A 25,356-nucleotide genomic window follows, 5' to 3' on the forward strand; every position below is an offset into this window, starting at 1 on the left:
CCAGAGTAAGGATCGTTGCGTTTGTAGCTGTTGGTAAGAAGCCGGTAGTGAAGAATTGGCTCACTGCTATCATGAATTCTGCTCCTAGAATCAGCCATGCCGCTTTAAAAAATCCCGAGGTAAATCCATCCGGTCCCGGCGATTTATTTGGGTTAAGTTTTGAGAGCACCAAGTGGATTTCAGCTTCCGTTGGGGCAGTAGACATTAGGTGTTGCTGTTGCCTATTGCATCTGAAAGTGTTAAGTTGTTGAAGCCATTGTAAGGTGCAGGTTAGCTGAGGCAGGTGATCAGGCGCCAAGATGCCCTTGAAGTGTGTTATCGCAATATTGCTCATAATATCAGGGTCAGTGATGTCCCGGCCATCATCAGTAGTGAGGACCCGGATGGAGTTGCAGGAGTTCCTAGCAGCCGCTATCATTTGGAAGAAAGGTGAGTTGTTATCTCCCACTCTGAGCCAGTTTACTCTTGACTTCTGATGATAGAAAGATTCCTCAATGCCTCGCAGGTAACTCCATCGCTGATGACATTCCCTTTCATGTTGGAAATTTTCAGTGTTTGGATCATTCATAGCCTGTACCTGCACAGTTTTTAAACAAACGTTAGCCTCACTCACTCTTTTCTGAATATCTGAAAAATTATCTTTATGGAGTGTTTTAAGAGAGCGCTTTAAGTTTTTCAACTTATAACCCAGAGTTGCAAGGTCTCTTGCTTCCCCTCCACCGAGAATCCATGCAGTCTCAACCGTTTGGAGGAATTGGGGATGAAGGGTTAGGAAGTTGAAAAATTTGAATGGTTTTGTTCCAGATTGGGGCAGGGGGCAATTAAGGCTTAAGAGGCAAGGGGAGTGGTCAGAGAACTCTATTGGGAGGAAGGATGCAAGGCTGTTTGGGTAGGATTGGATCCAAGGGATGTTGACTAGTGCTCTATCAAGCTTCTTTGTGATTGGGTCTGCCGGTCGTTTATTTGTCCAAGTGTGAGAGGTGCCATGGTATCTAAGATCATCCACCCCAAGATCATTGAAGACATCCCGCAATTCCAGCATATCAGAAGTAAGATGATCTACTGCTGGTAAAGAGTGTTCAGAATAATGGGCGATCTGATTTAAATCGTCTCCAATGATCCAGTTGTGGTTTTCAAGGTAGTAAGTTTGTTGCACCTCTCTCAAGGAACTCCAAAGGTCCAAACGCTCCTCTCTTGTGTTTGAAGCATAGACTGCCGATAAATAGAAGGAATCACCATTTCCCATGTCTACTTTGCAGATTATTGATTGCCAAGTTTCTTGAATTAGTTGGACAGTGGTAGGTGATTTCCAGATCACAATGACTCGGCCGTCATCATGGGTGTTGTGGTTTGATATGAAGCTCCATCCCGGGCATAATTTCTGCATCATCAGGTTCAATTGAGTTTCCTTTATATGTGTTTCCAAAAGAGTACCGATAGTTGACTTATTTACAGCTAGCCATTGAACAAAAGGTCGATGCTTGTCCGGTTCAAATTAATCTTCTATTATAGTTTTGATAAAAATTTATAAAAATACCACGTAATGGTATGGATAGCAGTGTCATGATCACAACCATGTTACCAAATTCTATCACCTGTATATTCAAATGAGACTTTTCGAATATTAAAAGATTTCTGTAGTTAAGAGCATAGATCATAGTTAAAAAAAATATTATAACTAAAAACCCAAAAGATCGCAACGAAATTTCATATGGTCAATTGGTCATAAATGCTTCTACATAATACAATACACAAACAAGATCTCTAATGATTTTCTGTTTATACATTTCATTGGACTTTTTTAAAAAATTAAAAAAATATTATAACTAAAAACCTCATGGCATGGACCACAGTTTCGTAAAAAAAGAAAATAATAAGTAAATAAAAATTCCAACCAAACCCCAATCTCTACAAACAGGGGAGATGTGGTTGTGTTGTGTAGGTGCGATTCGTACGCACTTGATCAAAAACCTTTTTCCTCAGAAAATATTTCGTTTTCTTTTTACCAATAAAAACCGACGAAAGCTTTGACAATTCATCTTCTTATATATATCAAGCACCGGGTCAATCGTCTCGTCTACTTTTCTTCAGTCTCCTCTCCACAAAGACTCTGTTATTTCCTCAGAGAAACAGAGCAAGACAAAAATCATTAAATCTTTGATAATTCGAGAAGCAGAGAGGTTTCGAGAAGCTTATTTTTTCTTTTCTTTTTATCTTATTAGGTGAAAAAATTAAATACAAAAAGGTCTCTAGATTCATTGAATCTCAGAGTAGTTTTAAAAAGGTCTCACTTTATCCACTTTTGATCCAAACTAGTGATAGTACTGAACTTACCAAAATAAAAAAAAAATTCGATATTTGGTTTCTTGAAAAGCTTATAGAGAGATGGATGAGAGTAACCATGGTGGAGGCTCACTCCCACCTTTCCTCACCAAAACGTATGAGATGGTTGATGACTCCTCATCTGACACAATCGTCTCGTGGAATCCTCAGAGCAACAAAAGCTTCATCGTTTGGAACCCGCCAGAGTTTTCAAGAGACCTTCTTCCCAGATTCTTCAAGCACAACAACTTCTCAAGCTTTATCCGACAGCTTAACACATACGTAAGTGTTTATAGTTCTGTTCTGTTTTTTTTTTCTTTTTTTCTTTTTACATTCTTTGGTTTAGTTTTTAATTTTTTTGTTTTTGTATGTAGGGTTTTAGAAAAGCTGATCCTGAGCAATGGGAGTTTGCTAACGATGATTTCGTGAGAGGTCAGCCACATCTTATGAAGAACATTCATAGACGCAAACCTGTTCACAGTCACTCTTCGCAGAGTCTCCAAGCTCAGCAGAACTCATCGACTGATTCAGAACGAAAGAGAATGGAGAATCAGATCGAGAGACTGGTTAAGGAGAAAGAAGCGTTGGTTGAGGAGTTACATAAACAAGAGAAGGAACGAGATGTGTTTGAGGAACAAGTTAAAGAACTTGAAGATAAGTTACAACACATGGAGAAGCGTCAGAAGACGATGGTCTCGTTTGTCTCTCAGGTGTTGGAGAAACCAGATCTTGCTTTGAATCTCTCCCCGTGTCTACCCGAGAGGAAAAGAAGGTTCCCTAGGACCGGGTTGGAAGGTTCCACAAACCCTGAGCATCAGGTGGAACAGTTGGAGTCATCGATAGCGGTTTGGGAGAGTCTTGTATCGGATTCTAGCGAGAGTATGGGACAAGAAACAGTAAGCATGATGATACTTGATGTGGATGAGTCATCTACTTGTCCTGAAAGCCCTCCTCTTTCTTCCATACAGCTGAGTATCGACACGTGTCCCAAGTCTCCTCCTTCTCCAAGGACCATCGACATGAACTCTGAGCCTGATGCTTCAAAAGAACATAACACCGTTACTCCTCCTCCAGTAGAAGCAGTGAATGATGTCTTCTGGGAGCAGCTTTTGACAGAGAATCCTGGCTCAACTGAGCAAAAGGAACTTCAATCAGACGATAAAGCTGATGAGAACTGTTGGTGGGATTCAAGGAATGTAAATAGAATTACAGAACAGCTTGGACATCTGACTTCTTGAGATAGAGAAGTTGTTATTATGTTTAAGGACCCTCTACTTCATATCAGTTTATAGTTTCTTGTAACATAAGTTTCTTTTTTCTTTTCGGTTCATGATTATTTTGAGTCTGGTTTTGCTTTTCATCATCACATGCATGTCCTTTCACTTCACTATAAGTTGACAACATTTGTTAAATAAATTTGTCTTTGATAGACATCATCTAGAAGCTCTGGTGCATTCTCTTCTTATGGAATAGATTGGATTTATATTATTACTATTCAACACCAAAACTAATTTAACCTCAAACCAATATGCACCTGCTTAAACACATTTGTTAAATTATTTTGTCTTTGATAGACATCATCTAGAAGCTCTGGTGCATTCTCTTCTTATGGAATAAGATTGGATTGATATTATTACTATTCAACACCAAAACTAATATTTAAATGTTTGATCCAAAAATGGTGTATTTGTAGAATCATAACAATAAAAGATTTAAGAATTGAATTCTTAAATCCTCGAGGTTTAGGAGAAATCAACAAAGAAATCAAATAGAAATAGAACATCAAATAGATTTTATTGATCATAGATTCATTACAAAATGATATGAAATGTAAAGTGAATCTATGAATCTCTACAAGAAGTGTTCAAAATATAAGAATGAGAGAGAGATCCCCTTGCTAAAGAGAAGTGTCTCCTTATTTATACAAGGGTGAAGCCTAGGGCTTTCTAGTCAAATGGGCCTAGCTTATTGTCTAATGGGCCTTGAGAGAGGATGTAAATCCACCCCCAACAGTAAGTCCCCCCAAGTTCGTAGAGAGAGATGAAGTCGATCTCTGTGAATTTCACGAATAGGGTTTATTAGACAATTAACTAGACACATTCATGCCTGTGACGACTTAGGCAAGTTTAGTTTGAACTTGTGCTTAGTAGAAGGCGAGTTTACTTTAAACTCGTGCTTAATGAAAGACGAGTTTACTGGACTCACGCTGAGACAGAGGCGAATTTACTGAGAACTCGTGCCTAGTAGAAGGAGAGTTTCTGTAAATTCATGCCTAGCCAAAGGCGAGTTTTTGTAAACTCGTGTCTAACAATAAGCGAGTCGACCGTAAACTCGTGCCTAATAAAAAGCAAGTTCAATTTAAACTTGTGCCTAGAATACACGTTTACCGAACTATTGTCGACCCGAAGTCTCGTGTTGAGATCGTGTATACCGAGCAAATTGTTGGCTTGTGTGTTCGTCAGGCTATGATGACGTTGAGAAGCGCCGGCTTGTGCTGCTTGTCACACATCTGCTGAGGACGATTTGGTGATAATGGTGTAATCGCTGTGTTTGGGAACACGTCATGGTAACATGACATGACCGACGAAAATGAACTGTAAGCGCCTGAGTTGCGATGAACTTGAGCTTGAGCAAGCATGGCTTGAGTTCGAAAGCGTGGCTTGAGGGCTTTGCTGCACTCCACGACTGTAATTGATTCTGGATATAACCAAAAGAATTATCATGATTAGGCCAGTATAAACCAAAAGAGATAACCAACTTTGCATAATTAATAAACAAGCCGTGGAACTCGTTATTACTTGTGCTTGTGAGTTGCACATGATGATACAATCATTGTCAACTTATTAATATCATATGGCTACCAACAGCAAAGCAATAACGTGAGCCAATGGACAACTTAGAGTTGTTTAATTATTTAAGCAAGCGGTGGAGCTCGTTACGAGCAATAAAATAATGATATGGCCATCTCATAGAAGTTATAAAACACTTATCTTTGAGTACGTGTTGTTACTAGTTGTTGGAGATGACATTTGTTCTTTGAAGTAGATGACCATGAGCTGACCGTGAAGAGACACCGCACTGGTCATGTTCTCTGTTTTCTTCTACTCCTTTCTGAGATTGAACAGCTTGAAGAATCGTAATGCTGAGATGTCACCTCACCGGTTGTTGGAGAAGCACATATTGTTTAAACAGTTCGTCATCTTTTGAACGAGATGCTGAGATAAAGACTCGAGCTTTGCCAAGATAAAGCCTCGAGCTTTGATGCTGTTGACGGATACTGAGATAAAGTGTCGAGCTTTCCAAAATCAAAATCTTGTCGAAGTGATTGCAGTAGCCACGAGCCTGGAGCACAGAGAGAGACAGGAACCGAGGTCCAAGAAGCTTTGAAGTTCTCTGGTCTGGAGGTGAGGAGCTCTTGATCGGCACCTTTGCGCAGAAGCGGGCGAGATGCGGCCAACTTCACCGGCGGATTCCGGAAGCTTCTCCAGCATCGAGAATCAAAAGCAAAGCTTCCATGTAGGTTGAAGAAAGTCTCGAACTTTGACCTGTTATGGTCAGTATCACTTGTCGGGAAAGATGCTTGAGGCAAAGCAAGATCTTGGATCTGTTCGTGTGTGGCTTTGTCGTCGGGATAAAGACTTGATCCCGGCTAGCTTCTCTCAAGAGCTCACCAAGTGTTCGATCAAAGTCCCAAGCAAAGCTTTCATGAGAAAGCTTCATCCTTTATCCAGGGACCACCACTGTGGCGAGATCTTCTGGTTGCAGGTTCACCGAAGATGAGAGAGCTCTGCAGGCTACTGAGCCAGAGGAAGGAACGGAACAGGGTCCTAAATGAGGATGTCGAGGTCTTCTGGTCGGCAAAGTCGGTCTTGTTTGCGAGTTTCATTGTGGATATGGTTGAATTCGACGTCGTGGTGGAGGAACGTATTGACGACTTAGTCACCCACCCATGAAGATGAGATGCCGAGATGGAATCACAGTAACAAGCTCTCACCAAGATAAAGTCACGAGCTTTTCCAAGATTAAAATCTTGTCGAAGTGATTGCAGCAGCCACGAGCCTGGAACCGTAGAGCTTGGAACCGAGCTGAAGGCGAGGAAGAGGAACATAGCTTGAAGTGAAGCTAGATTGCAGGTTCACCGAGGATGAGAAAGCTCTGCAGGCTCCTGAGTGTTTTCAGAATCGAAGAGGAAAGAGAGGTAAGAGTCGATTTTTTTTTTTCTCTTTTTTTTGTGTTCATCTTGGATCTAAGATTTCCCAAGTTTGATAAGCTTTGATGATAGTTCTCTTTGGCCCCCTCCTTCTAGCGCCAACTGTTTGATCCAAAAATGGTGTATTTGTAGAATCATAACAATAAAAGATTTAAGAATTGAATTCTTAAATCCTCGAGGTTTAGGAGAAATCAACAAAGAAATCAAATAGAAATAGAACATCAAATAGATTTTATTGATCATAGATTCATTACAAAATGATATGAAATGTAAAGTGAATCTATGAATCTCTACAAGAAGTGTTCAAAATATAAGAATGAGAGAGAGATCCCCTTGCTAAAGAGAAGTGTCTCCTTATTTATACAAGGGTGAAGCCTAGGGCTTTCTAGTCAAATGGGCCTAGCTTATTGTCTAATGGGCCTTGAGAGAGGATGTAAATCCACCCCCAACATTAAACTTAAACCAATTTGAACCTGCTTAAACACATTGATGATCATGTCATGATATTCATCGGTGTTAAGTGTAAGATAACAAACAAGAAGCTCTTTGAGTTCTTCAGGTTGGTTGATTATACCATTCTCCTTGATCATCTCCACCATTGAATCTCTAAAATCCTTCTGAGGATCGCTCGAGCATTTCACCACTGCATAGCTTATTCCTCCTCCATCATGCTCTCGAGCTCTCAGTTTAGCCTTCTTCAAGTCTTCAATTGCTTTAACTCTGCATGATCTTGGTGAAAAGACTCTAACCTTGCTGTTTCCTTTTGCTCCTAGCTCCCTTCTTAGGTACATAGATTTCCTCTGTTGGTCAGCCTTCAGCTTCACTTGCCTTAGTTTTATTTCCTTCAGCTTCACAATATCTTCTCTACTACTGTAGCTTCTAGTGGCTGATTTTTGCACCTTGATGACCCCTGACTCCTTGAGAAGCTTTTGGTCACGTCTCTCGAATCTCTTCTTATCTCTCTTCACTTGAATCCTTGGCGTCATGATCACAGTTCCTTTGTCTCTTTCCATTGCCTCTACTTCTAGGAAGCCACGCGTCTCTCTTGCTTTAAACTTCTCATTTGACTCCATATCTGCTGATCTTATTGCATCGTTCTCCTTTTCCACTGATGCTTTCTGTAACCTTTTGCTGCTCTCATGAACATCGTTTCGACGTTCAGTACAACCCAAGGAAGATTTTGCAGACATCTTCTGGCTAGCTTCATCATCTTGCTTCTTCTCCTTTGCATGTTTCAAGTAAGAAGAAACACTTAACATTGAAAACCAGGAAAAAAGATGAGCACGAGAAAAAGAAGAAGAAGAAGAAGGAACATGTTTCTTTCTTCCCCATTTCATCATTTCAAAATATTCGAGAAGCCAAATGTTTTGAACAAACGCGAATTAACCTGAAAAAGAAAAATACTCCAGAGAGAAAATCACACTTAAAGCAAATACTAGCTTTAGGATTTGTATATTAATAGGGAGGGGAGATGAGAAGATGTTTTCTTAACGGATAAAAGCTATTGCAGTTTGAAAAAGAGAACCAAATCAGCCTGACGTATTTTGTGCCCACTTTTACCCTTAAGAAAACTTTTTGGTTTATTGGTTTTGTAATCTCCAGGTATGTTAACGGAATTTATACCGAAATGTTGCGACCAGTTGCATCAATCGAAAACCAAACTTCATTGATGACAAAGACTTGGGTTATGTCTTCTTTCTGAGTAACGTGACCGATCCAAGAATCACACGAATCATCCCGTCTTTTTGTTCGTAGCTGTCTTAATTGCGTAAACCCACAACAATTGGGTTCTTGGTCATGCAATGATTACATTTACATGATTATGTCTAGAGCCGGACCTGTAGTTTAAGGGGCCCCATTCAAAAACAGTAACAAAAGAAAAAAAAAATCTATAAACAAAACAATTGACTTAAGGCGCTTATAATTTATAAACAAAACGATTGTTTGATGAACAAGAAAATCGAGCGAGGTGGTAAACCCAGAAGGGACGATTAATTTTGGGCTTGAATGTATACTGCGGGATGGAAAAAACGCACTGCAGGGATGAAAATATGTTACCATTCAATCCATCTTTCGTCTGTTAGTTTTCATAAAAATAATAATTATATATTAAAGAAAAAGAGAGGGGCGGGACATACCTGTGTTGAACCGCATGTGTGTTTAGGAAGATGGTAAAAAGGTAGGGTTAGAGGCATATTATAAAACATGCATATTTATTTTTTTTATTTTTATTTTTTTGGTGTACAGCAGTGTTTTGAAAACCAACCGCTGAATCGAACAATTTACCGGGTCAGTGAATTATCGGGTCGACCGCAGATGAACCGCGGATTAATAAATTAACTAATTTTATTATATAATAATATATTTGCTATGAAAATAAAATATAAAAACTAAAGTCAATATTTTCTAAATGTTTTTAAAACGAAATATAATAGTTTTGATATGTATATATTTAATGTTTAAAAACAATTTAAAAATGCTTAATTTTACTTTTTATATTTTATTTTCATTTGATATAGTTCAAAAAATAGTTTAGACTATTTAAAAAATTTGTAATTAGTTAAGAATTGTGACATCTAAAAATTAAGAATAAAATTTAATAAATATTTACGTCTAATGTGAATAAAAATTAAATTTCAAATCCAAAATAAACAAAAAATAAAACATAATTGTACTAAAATAGTGTGATTGATATTATGTATGATTAAAAATCAGAAAGTTTGATCTAAATTGTAAAACTTATCAACAGAACAGTATACACATGACTTATAACACGTAAAACATATTACTACAGATCTATACTATTATTTGCGAAGTGATTTTTTTGCAACGGAGCTCTCACGTTAAAAGTTAGGATGCTTAATATCGATACTACCCTTAATGAATAAAATATATAATTAAACTAAAAATAAAAACGAAAATTAATTTATTTGATTAGATAATTGATTAAAATTAAAATTAATAATAGCAAGATTTATCCAAAATCTAAAAATATTTAAAAATTTAAAATATTTTAAATTATAAACATAAGTTAGAGTGGTTAATATCGATACTACCCTTAATGAATAAAATATATAATTAAGCTAAAAATAAAAAAACGAAAATTAATTTATTTGATTAGATAATTGATTAAAATTAATAATAGTAAGATTTATCTAAAATCTAAAAATATTTTAAAATATAAACATAATTCCTATATGTATGTTGTGTTGTTATCTGAATTATTTTAAAATATAAAATTGAAAACATAAAGTATATAAATAAATATTAATCCGCACTTTTAAAACGCGGATCAAAATCTAGTTCCTAATTAAAATCTATAATCCAAGTCTTAAAACTATACTCCAAACCTCAAACTATATCATAAAAAAATAATCATTAACTTTAGTTAATAATCTAATTATATACTTACTAGACTAAAGTTTACTCTGGCTTGCTTCCAAATGTTTCAGGCTAACGCAGAGAACCAACTCTCTTCTTGCTTTTGTTGTTGGTGACGTCGTTGTCAATGAGTGCTGAGCTTTTGTCTTTTGCAGACGGCTGTTGATGCTGATGATTAATTCCCATTGTTTCTTGAGTCTCTCTTTGTCTCGCATCTGATCTCCAGCTATAGTTACCGGAGATTCAAGAAAAAATGCTTGCATAATATGGCCACGGAACTTCTCAACTGTGGATTTAGTTAACGGTGAACTGAACATCAAGTGCACAGACACAGTAGGTGCTGCAACAACCCCAGTAAATGAAAGTTTGACATCAGAATCTTCTTGAACATCATCTAATCAAAGATTCAAGCATCATTTATACAAAATGCATGACTTGAACCGAGACCAATCTTCCTTCTTTATAAAGAAACTCTCTCAAACCGTTATTAACTCGAAGCTTCTCAATAACTCTTAACCCCATATTTCTTCAACAGTAGGTCGTTTTTTTCCTAGCATCCCCTCTTCTTCTACCAATTCAGAACTTCTTTCCCCTGCTGCATCACTAGAAGGAACCAGATGGTGATCTGAATTTCTCTACCTCCGTTGTTCTTTGAAGGCAGTACTGGACTTCGTTTAAAGCTAGTATCAGCAACGCGGCTGTGAGCCATGTCTTAGCTGTTTCTATCAGCTGTTTCTCTCCCTCTTATATTAAAGACTTAAGTGCCTGTCTTAGCTTCTCCATGTCTTTTTTAGATACTAAAATTGGTGAACAAATCAGATAACAAAGAAACAAAAGCTATTGTAAACTGTTGAAACTCACATGATTGCCGTCAACAAAAATCCCTTCTATGCTGATCTTTAAGCGAAATCATTACGAGAATGTCAGTTATGCAAAAGCTATTGTGACATTTTTGCTTATTTCAAAAGATAGCATGCAAATGTGACAAAGCTTTTTTAATGAATAAAAATTTAGCATTTATTCAAAAAAAAAAAAAAAGTCAGTTATGACGTTTGCAAGCTGTGACATTATAGCCAATGTTTCTACACTTGTTTCCATTATTGCTATCACACCCCCCACCAGTTAAAGAGTTTATAGCTAGCTGCGAATGGAAAAGGACTACTTCAAAAGCGTTATTTCGATTAATAGAACAAGAGCGTCTGTAGTCCAACGGTTAGGATAATTGCCTTCCAAGCAATAGACCCGGGTTCGACTCCCGGCAGACGCATTTTTGAAAATCTTTTGATTTTAAACTTAATGGAGTACATGATGTAAAATCTTTTGATTTTGAACTTAATGGAGTACATGATGTCGTTTAATGTGTTTTGGTAGATTCATCAAAACATTGTACTTCTCCAACGGACCCACCGTCTCCGCTAAAAGGTATACCACCGTTTGCTTCTCATTAAGGTTATTAAGATTTAGTCGTTTGGGGATATATTTGATGTTTTATTTGATGTGAAATTTTGTTTCATCAGTGAATGAGAAACTTACTAACGGATCAACCGAGGAACTGGTTTGTGCAATGGTCAATCATTCTTCTGGCTGGAGCTACGGGTGGTGTATTTAGAAGTTTGTTGATATCTTGAGAAAAAGAGGCTTGCCTACTAAAGCTGTGGTGATATAACCTTTTGGATGTACTTCTCGATATTAAAAGAAAAAATGTGGGCGAATTCTCGAACTTTGTGTGAATATATCAAATAGATTATGCATGACATAACATCCCGAGTTGTGATATATGAAAAGATTTAAGAGAATTGATTTGGCTACTGATGTCATCAAAATGCGTTTACCTTTTTCGATGCACATTTATTTAGAATTCAAAAGCTAAGCGTATTTGAGCTGAAGTACTGGAATGATGTGTTACCTATCAGAAAGTGATTCGTGATAGCATGCGAATGAAGACAAAACACGTGGAAAGATCATGTGGTGATTGTAAAATCAATAAATAAGACTCTCGAACTTTAGCAAAATGAATGCACCGTCCGTCAGACATAATGGGATCCATAAACCGAGAAAGTGGATGTGGGTTACTCATTAGTCGTTACGGTCGGCTTGGAAGATATGTTAGGACCTGACATTGATCTTGTGAGAGATTCCACACACTACAAGAAATATGGATATTGTTAGCACGGGTTATATGCTATATTAGGTGTTTGATAGCATTTTCTTAAATGCTATGTATACGGCAGCAATCATAGGTACCTCTCCTACGATAGCGTTTTTCTGTGATGCTATAACACATGTAAATACGATAGCAATAGCTGGATGATATTATTACGTTAACTGTAGCTCAACTTTTTTGTTACAAATTGATTACGGATTATGGTTTGTGCTATGATAAGTACTTGTTCAATAGCAATATCATATCGCTATTATTTTTATGCTATAATATATATATAATACTATTTTCATAATATATAATTTGAATATTATTGATTAAATCAAAAAATGATTTATAATTAAAAATTAAATTTTATTTATTAATCTATTTCTTGTTTACAAGTAAATTCTGGTTTACAAAAACAAATCAGAATTAGAAAATAAAGTAAACCTAGAAAAAAAAACTAAACCTAAGGATCAATCTTCAATCTTCAAGCCTCCTCCTCTCTGGATTTCACTGATCTTCTTCTTCCTCACAGAACTCCGAGGTGGCTGTCTTCCAGGCACACACCGCTTCTGCTACCTCTCCTTGACGCCCACAGCCATGTACTCCGTTGGACAAGGTAGAACTCCATGGAAGTCGAAGTTAGGTTCTGTCTCCTCACTGCAAAGTAATCAAAGTCAAAAACCCTTGCTTTCTTTCCAGCAATAATTTTTTTTTTAAAATAAACATACAAACAAATAAAATTCCATCGAACACATATAGGTATGGATGGGCATCTCAGCAAGATAGCGACTTACTTGAGGTTTTGCCCCTTGCTCTTTCTGAAATTGTGCTAGCAAAACCAGGAGGTACAAGCGGCCTGGGCGCATTACTTTAAAAGGGAAAAGAGTGATTACTAGAACCATCATCCAACGCTCTTCCCACCTATATACGCATAAACCTGAATATTAGCAAGATTATGATTGACGACAAGAGAAACCTGATAAAGAAAACTGATCTGAACTGAAGCTCTTTGGTTAAGCTAAGTACCTTGCTTTCAGAGACACCATGCTTTTTCAGAAGACTGATCAACTTAAAAACTCGAGACCAGCAAAGACCAAACTTTGCTTCATAAAATTTTGGGCATTCTCTCCAGTAGGGAACTCAACCAAGGCAACACCACAAAACACCCTCACACTATTATACACACGTATAACCAGTCATTCTAACTATTCTCCAAACATAAAATTGACAAAATCAATCAGTAGCGGATTACCTTTCCATACTGACTGAAGAAGGCTTCCACGTCTTCCCTCTTAACATCATACGAGAATGGTGAAACGGCTACAGTTCTAGCATTAAGTTGTTCAATCAAATCTTCTAGCTTCAACAATTCTGTACTCCTACCAAACTTTTACCTGTGTAATCAAACCCAGAAACGAAAGTGATCAATAAACCGAATAAGTTCTGTTAAGAAAGCTCGTATATTTGAATACAAAAGACAGGTCTCAGTGATATGGTGTGAAAAGAAAGCTAAAAAGACTACAGCCTAAGATGTTTCCAATACTAGTGCTTACAAAAGTTCTACAGAAGACGATTCAGTGACTTTTTAGCCATTGGTCTTGGCTCCAAGAATGGATGCCTGTTGGTTTTCTTTACTATATCTATCTAGCCTTCGTTTCCTTCCTACCTATACTCAAAGGAAGGTAAGAGTTTAAGCAAGAATCAATAATAAAGTTCAAAACTGACAAAATAATATTTTAAAAAAAACTGGAAACATTCTCAAGAATCAATAATAAAGTTCAAAACTTTCATCTTGTTGGAAACTAAAAACAAAAGGTCTAGGACACACACACATCTAGTCATGTCCATGATAACAAGCTGAGACAAATTCATCAAACAAAAGAAGAAAGTTGCTACCTTTAGAATAACCTTGAATCTGGTCATCAGATTCTTGAAGAAACGTGTTTATTGATTACAGTGGGCCTGTCACGAACATAGAAGGAGAAGAGGAGGAGATGAGCGGTTGTGACGAGGAGGAGATTACGGCAACATCAACACCCCACCACTAACAAGCTTTCATCATAATATGCCAAAATTGACTCACAAAATAGATCAGGATGGAGAAATCAAAGAAGTTTTGACCAGAGGAAAAAAAAGAGAGAAAGAGAGATTACGACATGAGGAGACGGTGGAGAGGAACCGTGGTGACAAGGAAGAGACGAGGTAGACAGAGAGAAGGTGGAGATGGCTGGCGGATGAGAGAGGACGGTGGTGATGGTCGTGGTGGTGATTCAGAGAGGATTGTTTCGATGGGAGAAGGGAGAAGGGAGTTCCTAGGGTTCGAGTGATTTTTTTTTTGTGATTCTCTTTTTTTGTTAAGACTGATTTTTACCTCTTTAAATAAATAATATGTTAGAGTACAGAGAAAAATTGTTGTTTTCTCCGCGCTTCTTTAGTTTTCACTTCAAGTCTCGCCGAAAATCTAATTTTAGATTCCCGCTTACAAAATGTCTATCATAGCATTTATCTAATGTTATTATGCAAATTTTTTTTAAAAAGTTATCTACAATAACAGTTCAGTAAAACGGACTATAGTAATATGCTATGAATAAAGACTTTTTTTGTAGTGACAGTTTGGAGATTATTGATAATTATTTTCTTACAAAGGAAAATACCTTAGTTTCTAAATAGTTCAAAGTAGTGAGGAAAGTGATCAGTGCTGTTTCTGCTATAGTCTGTCCAAAGGAAGGAGAAAAACCTGATAGACAAATACAATCAGGTTGGTAAAATTTTCTTAAAGATTTGATGCTCTCTTTTTTATATTCCATTTCTCTGAGAGCATCTCCAAAAGAAACTATATAACTTCAAATATAGAGTTTTTTGCTCTCCAAAAAGAAACTTCAAAACTTCAAATTTAGAGTTTTGTGAAGTGAAACTTCAAATATGAAGTTTCACCACTCAAAATTTCAAATTTGAAGTTTCATATTTTTATTTGCAATTTGATCTTTATAATTAATTACATATCACATTTATGATTTTTAATTATTATTTTTGTCTATCATTTTAAAGTTTTTATATCTCATAATTGTTTCAGATTTGATTTTATAAATTCAAGTTTTACACATAAATTATTATTAAAAAAATTATGTAATTAGACAACAAGAATATTACAAAAGAAGCTTAATAATAAAACTTTTCTAAAAGGGTACTTGAAGAAATAATTATTATACATAATCAGATATTAAACTACAAACAAAATACCACATTGTATAGTAATTATTTCTTCATGTACCCTTTTAAAATAGTTTTTTATTAAGTTTTTTTGTAATATTCTTATTGTCTAATTTTAGTTTTAAATTAGAATTACAAATAAAAATGCATATTTAAATATTAAACTACAAAAAAATACCAAATTATTTTCATTAAATTATTAATAATTTTATGAAATAATGTGATATTTTGTTTGTAGTTTATTTTTTAATTATATATCTCTATTTATAATTTCATCTTTTAGTGTAAGATTTTATTAATTAATATTTATGTAATTTTTTAATATATATGTTAGTTATTTATAAAAGTTTTATGGATTTACACTAATTATGATAAATACAAGGATCATAAAGTAAAATACAAATAGTTTTAAAGTTAAGTTTAAAGTTTTGCTTTTGGAGAGAAACACCTTGAAACTTCAAATATAGAGTTTTTGCAAACTCTAAAATAGAGAGTCTTTTGGAGATGCTCTAAGAAATGAGGGTTTTTAGATATGGGTTTTAGCGCAAGGAGTCAGGTTCTTCTAGCCAGAGGTAATGGGACTGAAAGAACATTTCTCTCCATTGATAAAGAGGTTAAAAACATCATCTCAGCTAGAAGGTTGAGGAAGACGTTTAGATCACTTATGAGTATGTGGTTAAGATAAAGGCATCACTTTCATAAGCTTGTATCCATTTTGTATCCATCTTGTTTTTTCTTTATTTTTGCCAAGATGGTACAGATCAATTGATCTCTTTGTAAAATCAACTTTTTCATTATATGATATTTACAGTTTTAGCAAAAAAAAAAGAACATTTCTTAAGCTCAGTGTTCAATAAACAAAACATATAGATTGTGAAATGATACATAGATAAAAGGCGACTCTCCCGATTCAGTGGAATATGTTGGAATGAAGAACTTGATCAATGCTGTTAAAGATAGTGTTGGGCTTGAGAACGGGAAGCTTCTTTTCGTTGGTGGGGGTAAGTTGAGTCATGCAACTTGATTAGTCTTTTTAACTTTACATGTCTGTTTTTAAAAAGTCGAAACCGATGTATTTCTATAAATAACATACTTAAAAGATCTAACCGGTGGTTTGTTTGTTTGTTTTTTTTTTTTTGGTGTAACACACCAGTGGTTTGTTTTGTTTAAACTTTCTTTGATAAATGGTTGGTTCTCTTTTGCTTTTTCTTTTCAACTTATGTTTAGCAAATTTGAGTATGACGGTAAGCTTAACCCGACTTTCAAAGAAGGCCCATTCGAGAGTACATTCAAGGGCCTGTAACTCAATGGTCCGTTTCTTTCATACTCCTTAGAAACCAAACTCATCACTTAACTCTGATTTGACGATTGGGTTACTTACAGCTACAGGTTTGTTCATGTTGGCTCTGCTGGCGTAAACTGACCAGATCTAAGCAAACAACCTCCAAGTGTGAGTTTAAAAAAGGAGCTTGACTTCATTCTCACTTGCAAGTTAAAGACAGAAAATTTGAGAAACTCATTTTCACAAGAATTGAGGATTAAATCAAGAAGATGTTTAATTTCTTATTTGAGCTATTTTGTGTGTTTGTTTTAGGTCAAAAGTACGGTTCCGTTTAGCGAACCCTTCACAAGAGATCCTCAGAATCATCCACCAGAGAAAGATGGAATCACTGGCAAAGAAGCTGTGGAACAGAGCACTCTGTTTAAAAACAGGTTTCTATTTTTGTTTCTTGTGTCTGAAAAAAATCTTTTGAGGGTGACAACAAAACAAAAATTCGTACATTGTAGATCCAGATTATATACAAAGCGTATTCAACGACAACAATAAAAATTATACCATTTGATCCGTGGAGGTTCTAGAAAACTGTCGAGCTTCTCTGCCATTTCTTTGCCTGTAAGAATTGTGCCTTGTGGTGTAAGAAAAGCGGTGCGTTGAAAAGGTGGAGACCAGATTCCACTTTTCTGGTAATCGAACTGAAACTCAGAGACGTCAATGTACTTGTCAAGAAGCATGTCTGAAACTGGTTTTGATACCTTCTGAGTTAAAACAGAGGAAGATGAAGATGCAGAATCAGACATTGTCAGTTTATAAAATTAAGACAGAACAGAAAGTTTTTGATTGGAGGGTTCCAGATTCATTAGGAAAGGTTTGATGGAGACTTTTGTGGTAATGACAAAGTAATGGATTTTCAGCAAATAATGGAGGATGAGTGGGAAGGTGCACAGAACATTTGTCTGTTTATTTTTCTCTCTTTTTTTTTGTTTCTTTGCTAATAGAAAAGATGCGTTGATTTTGGGCACAGAGTACAAATCATTGAGTGCTGTTTCTTTCCCAAGGAATCATTGTGCTCTTTCTTTCACATGGCAAATGTTAACCTAAACGTAAAGATTTTTTTTTAAATAGTACTCTTTTCATTCGGTTTCGTTGTAAATAAAATTTTCATTACAAAATAAATATCGTTTTATAATTTCAGAGTAAAATTTATTAACTTAATTCTAGGGATTATTTTTTATTGATTGAACTATGGTTAAATATATAGGTAATGATGTTTTTATTTAGAAAATATAAAAAAAAATTATTAATTTTCATGTATTTAAATTTAAAATGGCATTTGAAATTAAATGGAGGGAGTATATATATATATACTGGAAAAAAAAAATCATGTTAAGACATTGAGGTATATAACTTGATTGTGGTTAAGTCTTTCCACAACTATGGTTCTGACCCAGGGTTCTGACTGTATGTCACTAGTGGCGTAATATTTTCAGCGAGAAACTTATTTATTCCTGCTTCAGCTATTAATATGCCAATCAGGTTGAAAATTTTCCACTTACATTTTCGCTAGTAACTGTTTGGGAAATTTTCAAAAATACCACTTTGAAGGTACCGTTATTCACTTTTACCACCAATAGTGATATATTTTCAAAAATATCTTATTTACTAAAAGGTTAAAAATTCTTATATCTTTGTTTTAAATGTTTTTCAAAATTCTAACCCTAAAATCTAAATCCTAAAACCCCAATTCTAAATCCTAAACCCTAAATTCTCAACTCTAAACCCTAAATCTTTAACTCTAAACCCTAAACCCTAAATTTTATACCCTAAATTCAATACCATAAACCCTAAACCCTAAAACCTCAACTATAAACCCTAAATCTTCAACTCTAAACCCTAAACTATATATCATAAACCCTAAAACATCAAATCTAAACTCTAAATCCTAAATCTTCAAATCTAAAATCATTTATTAAAAATGGTGGTAAAAGTGGTTAGTGTAAACATGAAAAGTGGTATTATGGAAATTGTATTTTTGGCAATTTCTCATGTTTAAATAGAGTAAAACTATCAATTCTTTTCTTCTTCCTATGTGAAGAGAAAAAGTTTGTTACGCTGTGAATAGATATGTTTCTTTTCATTATTATACTATTTACTCTGCTATTGTTCCACTCAGTTCCTCCATATTAATTACTCTCGGTTACTCTTTAAACTACCAATCACACTCTGTATCTTTTTTACACTGCCAAAACTTTTCCAATCATGTTTTTAGGTTGCAAAAGACAAAATCGTACTGATATCTTGGTCTGAAGATTTATAACTAAAATATTAAATGTTCGCAAACATACGACCACCTATAAAATTAAAAGGAGAATTTTGGAAAAATGCACTTCAATAAGATTATAATTTGAAAAATACATCATTGTTTAAGCTTTTGGAAAATACACTTATTTATATATAAATTTACCAAATTGCCCAATTTTAGTATTTCTTAATTCTTATTATATTTTTAAAAAATTGTTTGAAAATTGTTAGAATCTGTATAATATCTTTTTAATATACTAAACAATATCGTTCCCATACTTTTTTAATATATCTTAAATTTTTTTAGTGTTTTGAAAAAATAAAAGAAAGCAACGGGTCGTCTTCTCGTCTCCTTCTCCCATCCTCTCTTTTTCTGAATTTTTTGTTCCTTTCTCTGTTTTTTTTCTTTTCTAAAGGTACGCAACACAGAAACATGATTTTCCTTTCTCTATTGATTCTGCTTCTCTTCAGTTCTGACAATAGTTCTGTTTTTTTTTCAGGAAAATCATGTTATTTACCTTTAAGGAAGGTTTGAAGTCTGAAATTTGACGATATAGTTAAGATGGGTCATGAAGATTTCAGTATAAATAGGTTGGGCAATGAGTTAGAATCTAATATTTTACGGCTCTGTGAGTATGAGATGAGTAGCGGAGTAACATTCAACGGACTGAAAGAATTTATATTCAATCTGGTTCTGGTTCTGGTCCTTGGTGCTGGAAACCTTCTGCTTCGCTAGACGCGAGCGACATTATCACCTGTGAACTATTTTCACTCAGGTCATAACCTTCCTTATCTCAGAAGGAACACATACTTTGCTTTTCTTGAATTTTAAGGCGGCTATGCTCTTCAATGGGTTTCCACTGATGCCGTTTGTTTGCATTGAGAAGCCAATTGAACTGCACAATGTTTTGAGCAGACAATTTTTTTTAAAAAGTCTCGTTTCATTTTTAGAAGAAAGAACAACACAGTTATTTTTTTTCAAATGCTAATGCCACTATCTTTGTAAAACTAAGAATGTGAAACCAAGAATAAGAAAAAAACATGTCTGCTTTCTTCGTTTTCATTAGATTCAGCTCTGGTTACAGCTTTCTTGCACTTCAAGATGCATTTGATCAAAAACTTGATGAACTAAACAAGAAGCTTATTCATCTATATAAATATATATAATCCTCTCCTATGTACGTACGCTGTTTCTATTTTTTCTCTTTGGTAAAACCAATAGTTTTAGTCATCATCATCTCTTTGTTCATCCTTACGGAACTCTTGGTTTAGCTTCAGGATTTATCTTAAAACACATATTTAGTTTAAACATAAATAATTATAATTCTTATTAATTTCGAATTTATATATTAATTATTGATATATCAAATTGGGGGCAAAAAGATAAATTCACCTTAAAGAAAGTGTAGTTTAAAAAAAAAAAATTAAAAACAGTGTATTTTCAAATTTCAAATCCTAAGTACGGTATTTTGCAAATTATCCCAATTAAAATTTACAACATATAAAAATATGCTTAATTCTAAAAAAACGAAAAATTGCAGCTTTTTCTAATCAGGCCCATAGACTATATATAGAACATTTGGTGGCTCTATATATGGGTAAAAATATTCTTACAAATTACATTGTTTCGGAAACCCAAAAATGAAGTATGATGTCTAAAATGATTTGCTAAAAGTCTACTTTATTTTAAAGTTATTTCAAAAGTTGAACCTAGGCCTGAGGCTTATTATCCGGGATTCAGAGTCAATTTGAGATTCATTTCGGATCCGCTCCAAAAATAGGATATTCGGATAGTAAAATCAAGGATCAGTCAAAACCGAATCCGGATACGGATATCTTAATATTTTAAGGCCCGGATACCTGGATCCGGATCGATATTTATAAAACATATTAAAACTTTTAAATTTTATTAATAATTATATTTGATATATTAATATTTATTCATAAAACTAGTTTTATAATACTATATTTTAATTTTTAATATTTTATTTCATATATATATATATATATATCTTGTATAAATATTTAATTTATGTATTATTTTAAAATTTTCATAAATTAATTTTTTTTATTAGTTATTTTTACGAATCCGGATATCCGCAGATAGTGTGATATAGACAGATATCCGAAATCCGAATATCTGTAAGTTTTGAATCCGGATCCGGTTACTAAATCCACGGATAGACGAATCCGAATCTGGATATCCCAAAATTTTCGGATATTCGGATCCGTCACAATCCTATGTATATGATAGTTTTTAATGTATTCTTGACATTGTTTTTAAAAGCTCTCCGACTCTTCTTAACTAGTACAACTTTTATGATTTTTAATATATACCTTTATTGATATTGATTTATTTTTGAGAACTTTAATACTTTAGATTTATAGAGCACATTGCTCTTAGATAATATATAATATATATTAGATAATATTTTCGGGACTCATGCACAAAAATAAACACGTACAAAATAGTTAAATCATAATAATTTCTCGTTGTTTGAACTTTCACTTAATTTTATAATTTATATTTTTGATAAGTAAATAAATAATATTAGGTGTCATAATAATGTTCTTTGTGCAGGGATACAAACATTTATTCATTTGTTTATAAGTTTCAAGTTATCTTATTTATATCATGAAAAGTAATATTGTATCAAGTATCATTTTGTTTTTATCTTAATCAGATAAGAGATTTAATGTATAATAATTTTGATCGGTTCATGTAAGGTATGTTGAGCCCCATTTTTGTTTTTAATGTAAAACAATAAACTTTTTATTAAGCTAAAACTGAATTTTTATTTTTAGTTTCATTTAGTTTGGTTCATTCTATTATATTTGTAGATATATTTATATACAAGTTTTCATATTTAATTTAATTTCATTTTTAAAAGAAATAAAAAGCCAGAATTGCATCAATAAATACTTGTAATATTTAAAACAATTGGTGCATGTTATTTTGGATAAAATTATAGAAAGTTGATGTACTAAGTGATTAAGAGTTTCATAAGCAAACCAAAACGGAAGTTTTCAAAACTTCATCTGTTAATTACGAATTCATAAGTAATTACATCCAAAAATTCAAAAGATTGTTTTTATATATGTATGTTCTCATCTTAATTAGATATTTCATTTCAAATATAATATTTTGGATCAGTTCAAGTGTTCCTTTTTGGGTATGTCTTTTCATATATCATTCCAATTTGAAAATGCTTTTTCTGTTTTACTTTAATAAGATTAAAATTAGATTTTTAGCTTCATTTAGTTGAGTTCATCCTTTTCTATTTATAAAAATATTTTTAAAATATTATGTAATTTAATGTATGTTTATTTTTAAAAAGTAGAAAACAAAACATAATGTTGTAGTTGCATTAATAAACATATTTTATAATATTTTAAAATTCATGGACATATATGAATATTGGTAAAATAGCTGTATCCTACTAATTGGTAAATCACTTGTTTAGAACTGTGAAGACATTTTACAATTTTATCTATAAAAATTAGGTAAAATATTATTTTATAATTTTGTATTTTTGTTAATTTGGGATGTGATTTCAAAAAACATGATATCAGATGATCACTTTATGTTGTTTAAAAATTATTTTCTTTAAATCATTCGATCAAGAAATAATCATAATAATTTTTAGTATATAAATTATTATATATATAAACCTATACATCTTTAAAATTTATAGATATTTCCTTTTTATTTATGTTTATAGGGAAAATATAAAGTAAGTAAAATAAAATTGGGAAATTGCCAAAATTCCACTTTCATAGTACCATTTTTCATGTTTACACTAACCACTTTTACCACTATTTTTAATGAAGGGTTTAGATTTGAAGGTTTAGGATTTAGGGTTTAGATTTGATGTTTTAGGGTTTATGATATGTAGTTTAGAGTTGAGAATTTAGGGTTTATAGTTGAGGTTTTAGGGTTTAGGGTTTCAGATATTGAATTTAGGGTATATAGTTTAGGGTTTAGAGTTGAGAATTTAGGGTTTAGGGTTTAGAATTGGGGATTTAGGATTTAGAGTTTGGGGTTAGAAATTTGAAAAGCATATAAAAACAAATATATAAGAGTCTTTAACTTCGTAATAAATAAGATATTTTTGAAAATGTGTTTTTAGTGGTGGTAAAGATGAATAATGGTACTCAAAGTGGTATTTTTGAAAATTCTCCAATAAAATTCATTTTATATATACACATCTATATATTTTATAAATAGGGAAAATATTTTCTTTATTATTATTTATATGGCATTTTAGAAAGGAAACCATATTATGACCCGTCCTTTCAAGCTTGTGTATATTTTTTGTTTTAATTTTTTGAAAATTAAATATTTTTGAAAATTTAATTTTTGTATTTGAATTTTTTGTAATCATATTTTTATTTAATATCAATTTAATTTGATAGAATAGTCCTTTAAATAAGTTAAATACATAGTTTGACATAACATTTATCAATAGATCATGTTCCTATTGTAATAGAATATATTATAATTAAAACATAATTAAGACTTTGTTAATAAAATGGAAATTAATTTTTTTAGTAATAGTAATTGGATAACAATAAAATCATTAAAATTATTTGTGTAATTAACTTCTGTGAGAACCAAAATGAGTAAAACACGTAAGAAACTGTTTTTTAAATTATTTTATAGAGATATATCATTTATATCTTGCTATATTCGAAGATATTAAAAGTACATATTAATTTAAGACTGATTATAGTTAGTATTTATAGTAGAGGCATTTGCACATTAAATACAGTCTGGTGGCAATATTTGCAGATATGGAAAAAGAGGAAGCCCAAGCTTCAGACCCAACTTCTGCCCCTGAAAAATACATCGATGCCCCTACGTGGTCTCTCTCTCTTTTTTACGTGAGAAGCTCAAGAGTTTCGTAATCATTACATGTAAAGTAATGATGAGGAAAAATATATATACACAATAACGTTTACATGCTATGCCATGCACCTACTATTAACCGTGCATTCTAACCAATTAGAACGTGCATTCTGACCAATTAGAACGCCTAAAAATAAAACAAATCCTCCTAATATATTGTAAGATGGATAAATCACTTGTTATTAGTGCATTTTAAAATAAAAAAAGATATTTACAAATTTATGGTTCATTGTGTGAGATTTAGTGAATATATATATATGTAGATTCTAGTTAGATTACTCTTAAAAACGATGACACTTGGACATGGTGATATTTGTTGAAATAGACGGCTAATCTTGGTCTTTAACGGATAAATGATGATGAATCCGGATATATTACATAATGTTGACGACATCACAAAAATATGTTTGCTGGGTAACTTATATACTAGACGGCTAAGTATATAAATGTCTAATGGAATGAGGATAAATAGCTGGTTATCCAACATTACAGACCAAAAGTAGAGTTAGTAGCTTGCTAATATCGCCTTTGATCTTCTCTTGTACAATGTGAAGCAACATAATCCGCATCAGCGCCGTTATTGGTGAGGGTTTGGCTTGTGCTTTTCCTCACTCTTTTTCCTGCCTAAAGCTGCATCATTGGCCTCGTTAGAGAAACATAGCTGCGCTTCGTCGACCTCAAGGTTACTCTCATGCAGAATGATAGAAATCACACCTACCCATACAATGAAAAATATAACATTTTGATTAGCCGGATATTTAGAGAAATATGTGTTTTAATCGATGATTAGCCGGATAATAGATGTGACACACAGTTTACAAAATTCTATCCGTACAGCTATTTTAGAAAATGTAAGTCTAACCAAATTATTATCCGGTTACTATAGCTAATACAAGTCGAATAAATAACATGACTCAGTTAACCGGCTATGTTTTAAAATTTTGTTACAATGTCATTAATAGCTGGATAACCATGAATGGTCGAAAGCAGGAAAAAGGGTGAGGAATGTGAAGATGTCTACTTTTTTAGCAGTATCCAACGTCCTTGCGTGTGCTGCCTTGCTACCATTCCTAGGGGTATATGAAAAATCATCATCTTCAGCACTAGTTACATCAGTTGCAGAGTCTCGTCGTACAGCTTCAGTGAGCGCAGATCATGATCATTTGGAGGGCCTAGACGTATCCGGAATGATTTATGGTGTTGTGAGACAACGGTTCCACCGGAGAGCCGATGAGAATAGGGGTTTCGCCGGAAAAGTAGATGCGATTGAGATTGAAGGATGATTATTCCGGTAATTCATAGTCGGGACAAAATGAGAGAACAAGTTGTAGAAAATTTTAGAAAATGACAAAACGACTGTAAAATTCAGAGGAGAGAGATTGGAGAAAATGAGGTTGCGGAGAAAACAAGGGGATGAGAAAGATGTAGGATATAATTACGAACTATATAGTGATGATATTTTTCATTTTGTCTCTTGCTTCACGTGTAATGATGAAATCTAATGTATCAAACTAGTGAATAGGGATAGTCTGGTCATTAAGAAAAAACACGTCGCCTGTTAAACCAAAAATCCATCCTAGCAAATATGCTTGTTA

General features: G+C 33.6%; 2 protein-coding genes, 2 long non-coding RNA genes and 1 other non-coding gene across 8 annotated transcripts; 3 read left to right on the forward strand and 2 right to left on the reverse strand.

Annotated features, from left to right (window-relative positions):
• The first annotated feature begins 1,923 nt into the window (after window positions 1-1,923).
• On the forward strand, window positions 1,924-3,753 carry LOC108837933 (heat stress transcription factor A-4a). The gene is made up of 2 exons (XM_018610927.2): window positions 1,924-2,604; window positions 2,697-3,753. The coding sequence occupies exons 1-2, from the start codon at window positions 2,386-2,388 to the stop codon at window positions 3,558-3,560; spliced, it is 1,083 nt and encodes a 360-aa protein (XP_018466429.1). The 5' UTR covers window positions 1,924-2,385; the 3' UTR covers window positions 3,561-3,753.
• Window positions 3,754-4,091: 338 nt separating this feature from the next.
• LOC130498336 (transcription repressor OFP5-like) lies at window positions 4,092-7,872 on the reverse strand. Its single transcript, XM_056991615.1, has one exon. It carries the CDS (start codon window positions 7,870-7,872, stop codon window positions 6,937-6,939), a length of 936 nt encoding a protein of 311 aa, XP_056847595.1. The 3' UTR covers window positions 4,092-6,936.
• A 3,236-nt stretch (window positions 7,873-11,108) lies between these two features.
• On the forward strand, window positions 11,109-11,180 carry TRNAG-UCC (transfer RNA glycine (anticodon UCC)). Its single transcript has one exon. It is a non-coding gene; the product is annotated as a tRNA-Gly (tRNA).
• Window positions 11,181-12,407: 1,227 nt separating this feature from the next.
• LOC108818951 (uncharacterized) lies at window positions 12,408-14,431 on the reverse strand. 3 transcript variants are annotated; one of them, XR_001944195.2, is made up of 6 exons: window positions 13,959-14,431; window positions 13,616-13,728; window positions 13,315-13,456; window positions 13,089-13,235; window positions 12,857-12,999; window positions 12,408-12,719 (listed from the first exon to the last, which is right to left on the reverse strand). It is a non-coding gene; the product is annotated as an uncharacterized LOC108818951 (long non-coding RNA). The 3 variants fall into 3 exon arrangements; XR_001944193.2 differs by having other exon boundaries at window positions 12,857-12,983; window positions 13,959-14,429; XR_001944194.2 differs by lacking the exon at window positions 13,616-13,728 and having other exon boundaries at window positions 12,857-12,983; window positions 13,959-14,428.
• Window positions 14,432-16,419: 1,988 nt separating this feature from the next.
• LOC130498337 (uncharacterized) lies at window positions 16,420-17,615 on the forward strand. 2 transcript variants are annotated; one of them, XR_008937230.1, is made up of 3 exons: window positions 16,420-16,582; window positions 16,656-16,722; window positions 16,867-17,615. It is a non-coding gene; the product is annotated as an uncharacterized LOC130498337 (long non-coding RNA). The 2 variants fall into 2 exon arrangements; XR_008937229.1 differs by having other exon boundaries at window positions 16,420-16,722.
• The last annotated feature ends 7,741 nt before the right edge of the window (window positions 17,616-25,356 follow it).

This window comes from Raphanus sativus, chromosome 8 (genome assembly GCF_000801105.2).
Source record: "Raphanus sativus cultivar WK10039 chromosome 8, ASM80110v3, whole genome shotgun sequence".
Classification (NCBI taxonomy): Eukaryota; Viridiplantae; Streptophyta; class Magnoliopsida; order Brassicales; family Brassicaceae; genus Raphanus; species Raphanus sativus.